Source organism: Triticum dicoccoides, chromosome 3B, assembly GCF_002162155.2.
Source record: "Triticum dicoccoides isolate Atlit2015 ecotype Zavitan chromosome 3B, WEW_v2.0, whole genome shotgun sequence".
Lineage (NCBI taxonomy): Eukaryota > Viridiplantae > Streptophyta > Magnoliopsida > Poales > Poaceae > Triticum > Triticum dicoccoides.
In genome coordinates this window covers 184,930,922-184,942,567 of record NC_041385.1, presented here as the reverse complement: position 1 = coordinate 184,942,567, position 11,646 = coordinate 184,930,922, and the positions used below count along the sequence as shown (strand labels likewise).

The 11,646-nt window shown below is 43.0% G+C and overlaps 1 protein-coding gene across 2 annotated transcripts; it reads right to left on the bottom strand.

Annotated features, from left to right (window-relative positions):
- Positions 1-8,052: 8,052 nt before the first annotated feature.
- On the bottom strand, positions 8,053-11,113 carry LOC119281099. Of its 2 annotated transcripts, none has more exons than XM_037561729.1 (8): positions 10,719-11,113; positions 10,051-10,183; positions 9,757-9,963; positions 9,558-9,686; positions 9,116-9,280; positions 8,873-9,040; positions 8,563-8,778; positions 8,053-8,486 (listed from the first exon to the last, which is right to left on the bottom strand). In XM_037561729.1, exons 1-8 carry the CDS (start codon positions 11,021-11,023, stop codon positions 8,352-8,354), a joined length of 1,458 nt encoding a protein of 485 aa, XP_037417626.1. In that variant the 5' UTR covers positions 11,024-11,113; the 3' UTR covers positions 8,053-8,351. The 2 variants fall into 2 exon arrangements, with proteins under 2 accessions (XP_037417626.1, XP_037417627.1); XM_037561730.1 differs by having other exon boundaries at positions 8,655-8,778.
- Between the last annotated feature and the right edge of the window lie 533 nt (positions 11,114-11,646).

Genomic DNA, 11,646 nt, shown 5'->3' with positions numbered 1-11,646 from the left:
TGATGACTGATCGTGAGCTTCTCCTCAGTCTTCATCAGAAGGTGGATCGCAATCAAAAATGGGTAAAACGTCAGTTTGGTTCAATTCTTCACAACATGATTGCCACATATAATTCAGTGAAGAAGAACCATTACTACCTCAATGAAGTGTTTGATCGCACCTGGGCTATACTGTCTCACCTTTACGGTAATGAGGATCTCAAGCAGATGGGCCTCAAGCAGGACTTTGGCTGGTCTAAGCCCCCACCGAAGAAATTCAAGAAAGTTGCAGTTCCTCCTTTGGTGCCCACCTCATATTCTTCATCCCGCAATACCGACGACAATGAAGATCTGGACGACACTGCGGCAGGCCCTTCCGCAACAAACAACCCCGACAACACTGACACTCCTCCATCGACTTCGTGAAGAAATTCTTCAGGGGCGTTAGTCCTCACTTTTCGTCCCCTTTGGTCATCTGATGACAAAGGGGGAGAAATTTGAGTTAGTCTTCAAGAGGGTCTCTATATATACGGGTGTTTTTTTGTTAAGTTGCAACTCTCGCTCTTCTGAAGCTTTTGTTGTATGAGTTGTAAACTTAAGTCCGATGGTGACCTGATATTTTTGCTCTATTTTTCCGCATGCTATTTCCTCATATATGGTATGCACGCATGCTGAATTACATCAGTCACCATATTTCATCATGCATTTCAAATTCTTCATTTCATATGTTAAATACGTGTATGAATTACAAGATATAGGAGGAGATCTCCATGATACTACTCTTCAAATGTGCATTGCTTCAAAAGAAAATTCCTCACTATGCACATCTTTAGGGGGAGTTCTTCTATATCTTGCTATCAAATTCCTCAATATTGAGTACTTTCAATTCATATGTTTATTCCCGTTGAAAACTTAACCTATATTGTCATCAATCACCAAAAAGGGGGAGATTGTAAGTGCATCTAGTGCCCCTTAGTGATTTTGGTGTATTGAAGACATAGGTTAAGGGACTAATATGTTTGTGAGTGTACACAGACTCTATAAGTCAATGAGGAGTTTGATATTTACAGTGAAAGTCGGCCCCTAAAAATGAATGTCTTCGGCTGAAGATTTTGGTTCTCCTAAAGACTTTGAAAGTGAAGAAATTGGTGTGACCGTGAAGACTCGATATTCATGCGAGGAATCTGAAGCGTGAAGACTTTTGTTTTCGTAGTTTCATTTTCTCTTTCTTGAGTCATAGGAAACACCCTGCTGTTAAAGGGGGTCGAGGTAATACTAAGGAAACAGATTTCCAAGTGATGCTCATCTCAAAATCCTACATCTACCCAATCCTTTGAGTGAAGCCATTGGAAATCTCATATCAGTTCAGTCAATTTCTTCAGTGACAGAGAAGATCTTCTGGTCTTTGAGGAATTTTTTCTGACTGAGGAGTTAGGAATTCGCCAGTGCGAATTGCCTACACAGTGAGGAACATGATAGCCCTGAGGATTTCGAACCTCAAATCCGATCGTTGTTGTGCCGCGCGCCAGCTGTCACAAAATATCCTACCACCTAACGGTCATATCAGACAAGGGCATTTATGTCTTATCATGTCGGGCTGCTCCCTAGGCTATAAATAGCCGCCCCCTACAACCACTAGCTTGTTGGCTGCTCCGAGAGAAACTGACACTTGTCATTTGAGAGCATCCCATTCCTCTGAGGACTTTGAGCGAAAATCATCAAGTGAGGAAAACTCAAACCTACAAACCACAAAGTGATTGAGCATCACTGAAGATATTGTTCCTGTGTGGAACCGATGCTTGTTACCTTTGAGGATTGTGTATCCTCTAGACGGTTAGGCGTCATGGTCTGAGCATCCAAGAGGAATTGTAGATTGCCGAGTGACCAAGTCTGTGAAGGTTTGGAAGTCACCTGTGAAGACTTACCACTACTGTTGGGCGAGGTCTATGTGATCTTAGCTCAAGGAGAATACAGTGAAGATTGTGTGTCCGAGACTATGTGTCCTCGAGTTTAAATACTCAACCGCTCCAACCAGACATATAACTGTCACAACAGTTGGAACTGGTCTACCAAATCATTATCTTCACCAAGCCAACTGGTTCTATTTCCTCAACCCTTTCAATTCCTTAGTTATTTGTTGATGTACCTGATCATTAATGTTTGAAGACTTTGACTGAAGACTTCCTCAAATTCCTCAATCCTATTTCTTCAGTTTGTTTGTCTTCATCCTGCTTATCCTGTGTTTACGCTTTCTGTACTCTATGTTTGTCTTTCATTTCATCATGATGACTATGTTGTTGCTCTGTTATGCTTATACCTGAGTACTTATTCCACTGCAAGTAGTTCTTCACTTAGGAATTTCCTCACCCTGAAATTCCTCAGTGAGAATTCATAAAAATCGCCTATTCACCCCCCCTCTAGTCGATGTAACGCACTTTCATGGATAAAGCACCTCTTCCCATTGTAAGATAAATAGATCAAGTTGGCCAAACAAAACCCAAATATCGGAGAAGAAATACGAGGCTATAAGCAATCATGCATGTAAGAGATCAAAGAAGACTCGAAATACTTTCATGGATAAAAACATAGATCTGATCATAAACTCAAAGTTCATCGGATCCCAGCAAACACACTGCAAAAATACTTACATCATATGGATCTCCAAGAGACCATTGTATTGATAATCAAGAGAGAGAGAGAGAGAGAGGAAGCCATCTAGCTACTAACTATGGACCCGTAGGTCTACAAAGAACTACTCACGCATCATCGGAGAGGCACCAATGGACATGATGAACCCCTCCGAGATGGTGTCTAGATTGGATCTGGTGTTTCTGGAACTTGCGGCGGCTGGAATTGATTTTCGTCGACTCCCCTAGGGTTTTTGGAATATTGGGGTATTCATAGAGCAAAGAGGCGGTGCGGGAGGCCACCAAGGTGGGCACAACCCACCTTGGAGCGCCTGGGTCCCCAGGCGCGCCCTGGTGGGTTGTGCTCCCCTTGGAGCTCCCCTCGGGTACTTTCTTGGCTCACTGGATGTCTTCTGGTCCAAAAAAATCCACAAAAAATTTCGCTGCGTTTGGACTCCATTTGGTATTGATTTCCCGCGATGTAAAAAATAAGCAAAAAAACAGCAACTGGCACTGGGCACTATGTCAATATGTTAGTACCAAAACATGATATAAAATGACTATAAAATGATTGTAAAACATCCAAGAATGATAATATAACAACATGGAACAATCAAAAATTATAGATACGTTGGAGACGTATCAGTAATCATGCATACTGGACATATTTTTGGTTCAATGTGACATGATATATAAAGAGAATATGCAACAAATGAGCTCTACAAATGCATAAAATATAGAGCCATCAACCTCCCCACGCTTAAACCTTGCTCGTGCTCGAGTAAGAAGGTTGACTACCAAAAGCTCATTGCTACCACCTCCAAATCATACATTGGCCAAACCCCAAAAGTGATATCCATGTTCATTGTGCAAGCTTGCAAAAGTTAACTAGCAAGGGAGTACTACAAGATATCCTCTTAGTTTCATTGCCATGGAGGTTTAGAAAGAGGAAAAAAAATTGTGGTGCCTAAATTCCCATTGCCAAAGGTTTAGAGCGAAGGTCAATGTTATGTTAGGAATGCAACAATAACTATCAAAGACAAAAGAAATCAAGCATCAGAAGTCGCCTAAAAACGCCAACCCGAGGCATACCAGATACAATAGCAAGATCGTCTGTCTGCGTTATTCCACTACTCAACTACCTATGCAGCCCTGAGCGCAAGCCTATGCCTCGCACTTGAGGGAAAGATAGAAAATGGTTGGGGTTTTGAGAAGTAAAAAGCAAGGAAAGTCTTGCATCAACACAGCTGGCCATTAGGCAATGGAGAAGGTCCTTTGATCGATGTTAACACAAGGAGTAGTGATTGCCATGTGACTAGGATGCACATAGCGCTATGAATATATGAAAGCTCTCCTATGGACTAAGTGGGGGTGCATCCAACTTGCTTTTTCATCAAGACCTCGAGCTTTTGAGGATGCTCGCCATTGGAATATACAAGCCAAGTTCTTTAATGTATGTTCCCCACTAGTATGAAACATGAACCTAATGAAACTTTCTACTTTACAATACATGAAGTGGTGCTACTTTGAAGCACAAGTGTGGTAAAATGATAGTAGCATGCACCTTCTCTCTTTGTCTCTCATTTTTTTTCTCTTTTATTTTTGGAACAATCTCATGGACCACATCCCCACTTTTTTGAGGACTCATAAGTCTCCACCATTTTTTCCCTCACTGGGACATGTTGTAGTAACGATGATCATCACACTTTTATAATGACTCACTTCAACTGAATGTTATCATAACTCAAAACTACAAACTTGAGAGAAACTCTATATGCTGAATGCCTCTGGCAGTGTACCAGTATGTGCGATGATCCGGCGTAGCATAGACACCAAAAACCGGACAAGCCATGAAAATGTCGAGCTAGCCATACTATGATCATGCAAGGCAAATCAAGATATGTCTCTAGTCATGTAATTAAAATGATGGTAGTTCATGGCTATATGCTCGGAATGGCTATGGAAATGCCATATGTAGGTAGCTTTGGTGGCTGTTTTGTGGAGATGGGTGTTTTATGTGTAGGAGAACAAGAGGACATCCTCCCACGGGTTTGGATGTACCTGTGAAGTATGCGCCAAATCGAAGTGTGAGAGTGGGCAATGCACGGTACCGTAGAGGCTATCAAAATAAGATCAACGGAAGTGCAAAGGTTTCGAACTTGTCTTAGTCATAAAGAGATCAAACACTACACAAGGGTATCGCAGTGTCATGTTGCATAAGACTCAAAAGCTAAGTACCCCGAGGGGATAGTTTGTCGGAGATAAACCCCGTTGCGTGTCCCGGATCAACCAAAGATGTTGGGTTCATCAATAAAAAGCCTCTACAATCATTCAATTGCTAATCAATCCAGCACTGGAGTCCCCGACTTAAGTAATTAGGTGAATGAAAGGCAACAGTTCAAAGGACTCCTTTTTAGATAAAAGAACATGACAGTGTTTTTCACGAGATAACAAGATTCCCACAAGCTAAGTCAAACAAGTGCAAAGCAAGCATGTCAAAACAGCGGGACACACTAATGCACGAAGACCATATGATCAAGAGCATTGCACAAGACACTACACAAGCAAAAGCAACCTCCCCACGCTTAGAACTATACTAGGGAAACTGCGAAAGTGAAAAGAAAATGCAGTTATTAAAAGTGAGTGTGAGAACTAGTTACCTCCCCTAAGCTTAATTAAGTAAAGGGTTAGACACTTTTACCGTTGACGCACATATGACCTATCTTTTAATAGGCATGGACCTTTCCTTAATGGATTTCCTTGTTGTGGTCCGGTGGCTGTCCTTCGATAGAACCTGCTAGAAAAGAACTAAAAAGAAAAGAAAATATTTATGTGTTTCTGTGGTCTTTCCTTTTTTAGCACAAAGAATTAGCAACACAAGTGATAAAAACATAAGCCTCACAATAATTGGTTCATCTACCTAAGCACCACGCTCAAGTCAACAAACTTATTCTAGGAGAGGCCTTCTCCTAGGTTGGGATGAAGTGAGTGTGAGACAAGATATAAACACAAGTGTGCAACTCCTAGGTGCCTAATTAAAAGAGAGACATCCCTTAAGGTGAGACTCACAACTTTTATTTGAGCAAGATTCATATTGGAAAACTTTACGGGCACTCGCTGAAATTCATCTCGATGAAGCAACCAAGTGAATTGTGTGGATCTTTTTGTAAGGATGACACAGTACCGTACATGTCACCACATAAGGCTCAAGCCCTTGCGAAGATAACATACGAAATAAAAACATCGATTCGATATACGAATAGACCTAACCAACAAAGAGAAATAAAAGAAAGTGTAGTTGCTAAAGAGAATTAATGGATACAAAATTCTAGAGGTAATTAACAGTAATTATAAAGAAAATAATCGGTTAGAAAACACCTCATCCACCTCAGACGTTCTCCCTAGCCCTCTGCCTCTCACGGCGGGAAGCTCGTGCCTCCGACTCCGGAGTCCGCATCCGCGGCTCGACTGAGCGAGCACTAGAACCCAGCGCTCCCGCGCAGAGCAGCAACCAGAGGCGGAGGAGGCGGTCGGGCGGGAGGAGCAGATCTGGTAAGCCTTGCAGATCCGGGCGCGGGGTGAGAAGGGTCGGCGCCGGCATCAGCGTTGGCGCGACGGGCGACAAGGGGCGTCGCACCGGACCAGGAGTTGCCGCCCACATCAACTCGCGAGCGCTTGAGCGTGATATGAAGCGCCATCTCCTCCTTGTCTCAAGAGCTGCCGTCGGAGTGGCTGCCGGTGCTGGACATGCTCGCCGGCGCTAGAGATTTGGCAGATTGAGAAAATGAGAGCGTCGGGAAGGGGAGGGGAGGGGAGCGGAGCGGAGCGAAGTGAGTTAGGGTTTCTGCTGGGCCATCGGTGGGTCGGGCTGATGTGACGGGCGTGCCCGGACCGCCTCATATCCGCTCTACATTTGAGACGGATATAAGTGATGCCGATCAGCCCGAACGTTTAAGGCCCGTTTGAGAGCTCCAGTTAAGTCGGTATTTTGTGACAGGTCAGTGACTGGACGGCCTAAGCGGACGGATATAGCGCGCCCGGTTGCAGATGCTCTTAGGTTCGCCGGCGGGGACGAGTACCTCGGCAGGACGCGACGCTGCCTAGCTGTGGAGGCAGCGGAGCCTGCCGCTGCTCCGTCCATGGTGTGACACCGCCTAGTCGTGGAGGCAGCGAAGCCAGCCGCTGCCCTGTCCAGGGCGCGAGACGCGATGCGGAGCCGTGAAGCTGCAAAGCCAGCACCGTCAACGCCGCCGAGTCGCTGAGGCCACGAAGCCAACGCTGTCAAGGCATCAAGGCTTCTGCCAGCCATCTGCTCAGCTGGTTGCATTTGGTCTTGCTGTACGAATGTTTTCAGAGTAACAACATAGAAGCGACGGCAGCATATTTGAATGAATGTTATGACTGAACTAGTGTTAGTTTTTTACTGGTTCATGTCCAGAATTGATCAGATTTGAATGGTACTTATACATGTGCAGAGTTGAACAGACTTAGGCCGTGTTCGGATTCCCTCCGCTCCGCGCTGGAGCGGAGCGGCAATCCTGTTATAATTTGGGGAGTTGATTAAAGGCCGCTCCGCGCGCTCCGCTCCGCGGAGAACTGCCGAACAGTCCTTTAGATGGCCAATGCGCATGCTTTCTTGAATGTTTGTTATGACCGAAGAACTGTTCCAGCCTACTTGTGCCTATGCAGAAAAGAACTTGTGTGTGTGCAGAATCAAACAGAACTGATAGAAATGCGCTGAATTGAACGCATCTGATCGGCAACTGTAATGTGTAGAATTGAGCAGAACTGGAATATGACTAGAAGTACTGAAAAAGGAATTCTGGAAGAGAACAAGCAAAGAGTACCAGGTACTTGGAGATAAGAGGAAAATTAAAGTAAAATCAGTGAGATCTCATGACAAAGCCAATTGTACTGTTGTGATATCAGATTGTCAAATTAGCTTTTTGTTCTCAATTTATGAGGTATTCAAACAAATAAACTCATTCAGGAAAGTTTACATACAATTCGATAGTAGTTAGTTAATGTGACGCGATTGCTGGTATATCAAGCAGTGGCTTGTAGCTGCCTGAAAAGCATTTTTACACAGGCAACATAGGGATACTTTGGTTACCACAAAGAAATGTACCATCGGTTACAAATTGTTGCCAAACACACAACTACAGTTTTTTTAAAGGCAACTGTTGTTCAAACACATAACTACAGTTATACAAATTAGAGTTTCCATTTGCAACAATCATGCTAAAATTTGGACAGCTTCAAATTAATTTATGTGAAGAAACAAAATGCTACCAGACAGACCTTATTCTTCTTATATGTTACACTACATATATCAGAAAAACAATTTATAGTTGACATGACCTGCCTTGCATGTGCTCCTGTAAACAAAATGTGCATCTAAAATTTATCAGATAGGGCAAAAGGTTTGGAATATTGAAGGACATACAAGAACAAGAAATGTGTCCAATTCGATTTACTAGGACTATTCAGTACAATTATGTGTCCACATCGATTTACAAGAACAATCCAGCACGAGTATGTGCTACAAAGAACAACTAAGACTGTACATTGCAACTACCCAATACAAGTAGCGTGCCACCGAAAAATTACCTCAACTTTCTAAAATCGTTAAGGGCGCAGCAGCAAATTCCTAAAAATACAGGATGTATTTCTGTATAGCTTTCCCGTTTGTGAGATCTTAGTATCAATGAGTACAAGTGATGAGCGAATCTAAAGGTTTGCAGGGTCAGTATTTGCAGTAAAAACAACACGATGACCCAGCATGGGGCATAGACCGGCCGCATCCAGGGCACCTAGAGGTTCCACGATCTGCAAATGGAACGAGTCTTTGACCTGGCACGGCATGCTCTACTGGTACCTCCTGCAAGTTCAACCAAAGTCATTAAATCTGGATAAAGTAATATCTATGGCAGAATGTTAGTTATATTAGCCCGCACCTGGACAGCACCAAAAATGATTGATACTGCATCCCAGGTATCTGCGGGAACAACTGCACAATATGTATACCTTTCGTTGTACCAGACTATACCTATTATTTGGTGAGTATTATGATGCTGACAAATCTTTCCACAAAATGAGGCCATGCAGTCAATACAAAAGCTATCCTGTTCAAATTCAGTCTCTCCTGAACCATCATCGATTTGCAAATTTGCCTGCCCAAAGAGGCGAAAAAAACCATTTAATAGGAAATTCAAGACTATGCAACCAATTAATAGGTATTACTGTGCAAATAAATAAAAAATTTACCAGTTCAATATTATAGAAACATGCATGGAAAGCAGTTTCACTCTCTGTTAATAAACCCATACATCGCATGCAACTTGTGCAGCAGTGGCCTGACGAGCTCTTATCATGGCTGGCAATAAATGTTGAAAATGGAGTACCAGAGATGAACTTTGAAGCAGGGTCATTTTTCTGTATAAACAATCAAGTTAAATTAAATGCTATAAGTATATTGAGAAAATAACTATGTTTAAGGTTTGCACGCACCACAGCCTCTCTTATGCCTTTCCCCTTGTGATGGCCAGGGCAACAATGGCTACAGAAGGCCTGGTGGGGAAATGTCTTGCATACTTTATCCAATTGACAAGACTCCGAAAAATCAGTTTGTAGGAGTATCTCTGTCCACAGAAGGTCTATTTCACCAGAAGCGGCCTTTAATGCAAAAACAAACAATATTAGAAAGTTCAAAGAAAAATGAACAATCTCACAATAACTTCATACTGTGGATCACATGTTCTACATTTGTGTTCTTTTTCTAATGCTTCATGACGGAAAATAGCTCATGCAATATGTAAAATACGTAGATATAGCGATTTTTTTTCATCTGAACTATATCCAGCTTGCAGATAAACTAGGTGGACAGAAATGGCATTTATTTAGTTCTAAGCATAAAACATATTGAAGCTATTGTCATTCATCTGACCAATACCTTGCATTGGAAGGTACAGAACAAATCTGTCAGGGAACTCAGGCAATTAATGCATGCTTTGCATTTTCTCCCTGTTGCACAGTGCAAGGGAATGTATCTCTCAGCAAGATTATCAAATGGTTCCAGAGCCTACAAAATGGAGCAGGAACTAGTTATACAAGATGGACTATAGATAAGAAAGGAGTTTTTCAACTTATACCTGTATATTGTCAAATATAGGAGCCCATGATTCTTCACCAGTGACAAGGGCACACCACTGGCCCGTTCTCCTTTTGATAGTTACTGTTTCATGTCCTGTGGTACTTTCGTGACCTGAAATCACAAACGCACCACAGACAGGACAGTAGAAAACTTGATCTTCAACAACTTCACCAGTATCATCGTATATATCTTTGCATTCTTCCATCTGCGCATAATACGCACATAAGTACACAGTAATTTCAAAGATAATGATAGACAATAGATGAATCTTTCAAGATGAGCATCTACTCACATCAAAAAGGACATCATTAATGTTTTTTAAGACGAAGTTTTCCTTCAACTGGATTACACATCTTCTGCAGATCTCATTCCCCAGTTTGGAGGGCTGTCGATGGCACACACAACATTTGCTTTCAAATGAATACCTGCATTAAAAAAATAGTGCTAATAGAATCAAACTTAACCATCCATAACAAACACACGGAGGCACATCTAATGGGCTAGAAATTTAACCAAACTTAATATGAAGCATGCAATTCAAAAAGATTTAGTCCTAAATTTATAGCTCAATCAAGTATCTCAAATTGGCAGCAGATAGATTTTCGTTGCCCACCCTCTTGCGCCTACCTAGGTAATTGGCTCATTGGCATCCTCAAACAATCGAGTATTTTCCAAAAGGAAAACGTATTGCTTTCAGGATTTGATTTTCCAGATAGGGCTAAACAGAGATTGTGTCGTACAACATGGTATTTCAACAGAAATCCTCAGAATAACTACTACTAAAATCGATTTCTTGGAAAGAAAAAGCAGAGCATTTTCCATCGAGAAATTCATGCTTTCAAGATTTGTTTTTTTCAGGTAGGGCTACAAAAAGGCACTCTCGGGGTAAACTACTTCTCACCAACAAAACCCGTTTGGTACTTCAAGAATTAAAAGAGGCAGAGGAATCGATAGGATTACTGTTTAGATCCGCGTGGGGTGCAAGCCTCCATCCTTCCGCATTCGGCCACCGGCAGCTCATCTACCTCCATCGGAGTAGCCTCCCCCATGAGCCCCTTCTCAACCACTGCCGCCTCACCGAGATCCTGGCTACCGCTAACCAAGACCTCGTCCGCCTTGCCGCCTGAAACCTCGTAGGCGAAGCCGCCCAAAAGCTCTCCGGGATGGCCCGCTGAAAAATTGTGGCGCTCCAGAAGCCCTGGGGCGTCCTTGTCGCAGCCACCCGTCGGCGCCCGCTCGCCCTTGGACTCCTCAACCAAAACCATCGAGCTTCTTGGGTTGATTAGGGTTTACCGGATCTTTGGAGATCGAGGAAGAGGGAAAGTACTAGGAGGGGCTTGCGCTAACGGTATGATCTTTCGAGATCGATGAATTAGGAACGATTCGGTTATGGGCCTGTGCCAGGGGGTTAACTTGCTCTGGTGTCGTCAGCTGCTATATGGGCCTTGGGCCGCGCGCGAGTATCCTCCTCGTCAGAGCTCTCGGCGGGGAGCTCCTAGTCAGGAGAGCTCCTAACCGGCGCCTTCAGCGCCGGTTTCGAGTTGTGGCGCTCGAAGTGTCACTATACTGGGCCGGCCCAGGTGGAGTTCGATCGACCACAGCAAAACATGTCGCGAAAAAAAATACGTGAAGAAAAAGCGAGAAAGCCGGGTTTCGAACTCAGGATCACATGCCTGTTGTGCACGAACACAAGTACCACTACACCATAAACGCTGTGTTGTTCTACAAGTAGGAAAAAGTGCTACTTAACCTTTCTTTTAGTGAAACATTTAACGTAAAAAATCTGAAAAGTAGTTGAAAATTTCATTGATTTTGAAATTCAAGTTCATCGATTTTGAAAACTAGTCCATCAATTTTTCTAAAAGTTCATACAAAACTGAAAAAAGTT

Bases quoted from the DNA above. Each gene is read 5' to 3' on its own strand.
- LOC119281099 (XM_037561729.1), bottom strand. From the start codon at position 11,023: ATGGTTTTGGTTGAGGAGTCCAAGGGCGAGCGGGCGCCGACGGGTGGC. The intron at 9,964-10,050 runs GTGAGTAGATGC...TATTATGCGCAG, and splicing joins TTAATGATGTCCTTTTTGAT to ATGGAAGAATGCAAAGATAT. The intron at 8,487-8,562 runs GTGCGGGCTAAT...TTGAACTTGCAG, and splicing joins TCATTTTTGGTGCTGTCCAG to GAGGTACCAGTAGAGCATGC.